General features: G+C 30.3%; 1 protein-coding gene across 1 annotated transcript; it reads right to left on the minus strand.

Annotated features, from left to right (window-relative positions):
- Positions 1-2,092: 2,092 nt before the first annotated feature.
- LOC147934578 (uncharacterized) lies at positions 2,093-2,614 on the minus strand. The gene has a single exon (XM_087472684.1). The coding sequence runs from the start codon at positions 2,612-2,614 to the stop codon at positions 2,093-2,095; it is 522 nt and encodes a 173-aa protein (XP_087328810.1).
- Between the last annotated feature and the right edge of the window lie 1,058 nt (positions 2,615-3,672).

Here is a 3,672-nt window from a genome sequence, read left to right on the forward strand (position 1 = left end):
AATAATAAGAAAATATAAAATTAGTCTAAAAGTTGCCTCAAAATTGAAAACATCTTATATTATGAAACAGAGGGAGTCTATTTTTTAAAAAAATATCATATAGAAAGATTTCACTATAAATTAATAATTTATCGATAAGTTAATATCTCTATCTTATTATATAAAGTTTGGTTCTCAAAGTTAGTAACTCACCAGACCGTGACACGTGTTAGTTTTAACGATCATATATCAAAATTAAAAACTCACCAGATCGTGACATGTGTCAGTTTTAATGATTAAATATCCAAGTTAGTAACTCATCAGATCGTGACACGTGTCAATTTTAACGATCAGAAATCACATATCAAAAGTTAGTAACTCATCAGATAGTGACAAATGTCAATTTTAACGATCCGAAATCACAGTTTTCAAGCTTCGTAAAACGACGCATAAGATAATTGTAACCTTATTATATTAAAAAAAAACTTTGTTAATCCTAAAAGGGAAAGGATTGTAAATACACCATTCTATATAATCAAAGAGATGATGATATATTTTTCACCAAACAAAATAATTTCGACTAGCTTTTTTTTTCTTGCTAAAATTTTCTTCTTTGTTTTTTATTAACCTTTTGTTTGACACATCATTGTTCTTGAACAAGTCTCAAATGCAATTTATTTGTTTTCTAATCGAAGCAACTACATAAAAAGATTCATAGATATTACCACGTGTTTTCGTCATCGTTTCTTTGAATTTTGTTTTGTTTCTCAATTTCATAATGCGCAATCTTTGACTTTGAAGCGTTAAAAAAGTTTCTTATGCATAATAACTAAGGTTTCTGGGATTAACAAATTTCTCACAGTATTATTATTATTTCTATTAATTTACAGGACATGTAGCATAAAAAAAAGATGAATACACAAATGCAAGATAACAATAGAGATTATATAACACTAGATCAACTAAACAGAAAGCGTTCTTATCATCGAACGATCATACGTCTTACAAGAAAGTGGGAAGCAAAAAAAAATTTAAAAAACAATGAGCTCATTGTAATAAATTTTCTAATAAAACAGAAAAAGAATTAGGAAAATATACAAAAAAATATTAATTCTAAAAGATGTAAATACTCACTTCTATATAAACATAGATAGTCTCATATTATTCATCTAACAAAATAATTTATTCAAAAATATTGCTTTCAACTTTGTTTTATTGGTCAAACTTTTTTAATGGGAAGACAAATTTTTCTTATTTTTTAAAACCAAAATATACTCATACTTTCTATTTTTTTCAGTTTGGAATAGGTAAGATTAATATGTTGACCCAAAAAAAATGGAAGATTAATATATGCATCTTCTTTTTAATACTGTATTTTAAAATTTATTGTAGTAGTTTTAGATTGTTTTATTTAATTTATATTTTCATCTTTGAATGATTTGAGATTCATATATTACCGTGCTTATAATTTTCTATTATTTCATTAATTATGTCAAATTAATTTTCTTCTAATTTCTCAACTTTGATTTGTTGGTCATAGAATTTTTTTTTTGTAAATATAATTGTTACCATTCGTTCAATCTCAAAATGAGATAAAGATGAGAATGTCATCAACCTAAATTACCTAATAGTTGGATAAAATAGGTTAATCAAACACAAGCCTACAACAAACATAGATAGATTGGAAAAATATAAATCATTGTTGATAGATCCATAGGAGCTTTAAGACATAGGCTACATCATGGTTTGTCAAAGAAACTTCCATGAATACATTGGAAAATTTAATATTAGTTACTATCAAAAGATTTTGTGACGTTAGAAAATGGTCTTTAATTTCATTGGTTGATGGAGCAAGTCACTTTGAGATAGCTAAAAGACGTGAATATGGATATAAATCAATTTATTATAGCAAAAAAAAGAAAAACTATAAATAATCTACAATAAATTTTAATAAATTATTATTAAATTTTATTTCATTTACGAAATTTTAAACCCGCATATGAGACGGGTTTTTATCTAGTCAACATAACAGAAAAAAAAAATATAAATTGACATCGGGCGGTTTTTTTTTTTTGGGCAAACAAAGATTTCATTATAAAACGAAAAGAGAGAGTTACACTCCATGGTTAGAGGAATTGTTTAAAGCCATTAAGGCAGATTTAGCAACAGAGTCAGCTGCAGCATTGCAGGCTCTTGAAATAAAATTAAAAGAGATAGAAGCAAAGGAGGACTTTAACAGAGCTATATCATGGAGGATCCCCTTGAGCTCTGTAGTACTATCCTTTGTGTTAATGAGTGTCATGAGGATTTTAGAATCCGAGAACACTGAGAGATTAATGGCGCCTAGCTTTTCTGCAGTCTTGGTGAGAGCACTGCGGACGGCGAGAGCCTCTGCTACTAGGGCAGAACCTACAAATTCTCTATTCGCAGAGAAGGATGATGACTGTTGGGACACCGAGTCTTTGATCACCCATCCCAATCCGCTTTGGCACGAAGAGGGTGACCACACAGCATCAACGAAGCAGGAGAAAACCAAAGTGAAAGGTTCTCGAACTTGTGGTTGCAGAGTGATCCCTAATGGTTTGGAGATCTTGGTTTGAGCTTCATACCAGAGTTTGGCTTCCCTGATGGCCATCGGGCGGGTTTTATCTATTATATAAATTGTTGTAATTTGGGTGTGAGAGAAACTGAGAAAACATAACAGGAAACAATAATATACACTACAAAAAAGCTGGATAATGTCGGTATATTAACGCCAGTTGATAAACCGACTTAAAATTTTCGATTAGGAAGGAATTTTGCGTCACTTAAGAAACCGACATTTTGTTTTGTGTCATTTATCTAAGGGGGTGTATTCAACTTGACATTTTAAGTGATTTGTGTAAAAGTTACAAATCCTATGTTATTCAATCATGAATTTTAAAAAGTCTCATGAAATCCACTGTTATTCAACTGATGATTTAAAAATCTACTTTGAAATCAACTGTTATTCAAAACAGTTTGTGGATTTGGATTTTAATAAGTTTTAGGGATTTTGGAGGACTTTGGAGGATTTGTTTAGTTAAAAATATAGAAATACAAATATCATGGTTTTAGTTGGGATTTGAAAGAATTTTACCATAAATCATAACAACTCTCCTAAAATCTATCAAAATTCCAAATTTATTAAATCCCATCAAATCCTCCAAAATCATTGTTTCAATACACCCCCTTAGTATACTCTTGAAACTCCTATTGTTTCGATCGGGTTTGGACTAACTCTCCTCTGTACAATGAAATGATTCTCAGATGGTTTTAGATTACAATGATCAAATGAAGATCCCTTTCTTGAAGAATCTTATAGAAGAGATAACACAAGACTCCGTTAACTTGAGGTATGTTCTTTTATTGACTCTGTTAGAAATAATCAGATGAACCGTAATCATATAACATTTGATTCTGAATCTAGTGATGATTATATTATATGGTCAGGAACGATGAAGAAGGTGAACTGGGAAAACAAGATTTGCATGTGCCTGGGATAGTTCCCAAGATCCCGGGACGGTTTTATGTATACTTTGGGAAACCAATAGAAACAGAAGGTAGAGAGAAAGAGCTAAGTGATAAAGAGAAAGCTCATGAGGTTTACTTGCAGGTCAAGTCTGAGGTAAAAATGTATGACCTATTTGAAGATCAAAAGAGAAACTGATCCTT

The sequence above is a fragment of the Camelina sativa genome, chromosome 11 (assembly GCF_030686135.1).
Source record: "Camelina sativa cultivar CO46 ecotype springtype chromosome 11, ASM3068613v1".
Lineage (NCBI taxonomy): Eukaryota > Viridiplantae > Streptophyta > Magnoliopsida > Brassicales > Brassicaceae > Camelina > Camelina sativa.

Excerpts from the sequence above, each read along its gene's own strand:
- LOC147934578 (XM_087472684.1), bottom strand. The coding sequence starts at position 2,614 with ATGGCCATCAGGGAAGCCAAACTCTGGTATGAAGCTCAAACCAAGATC.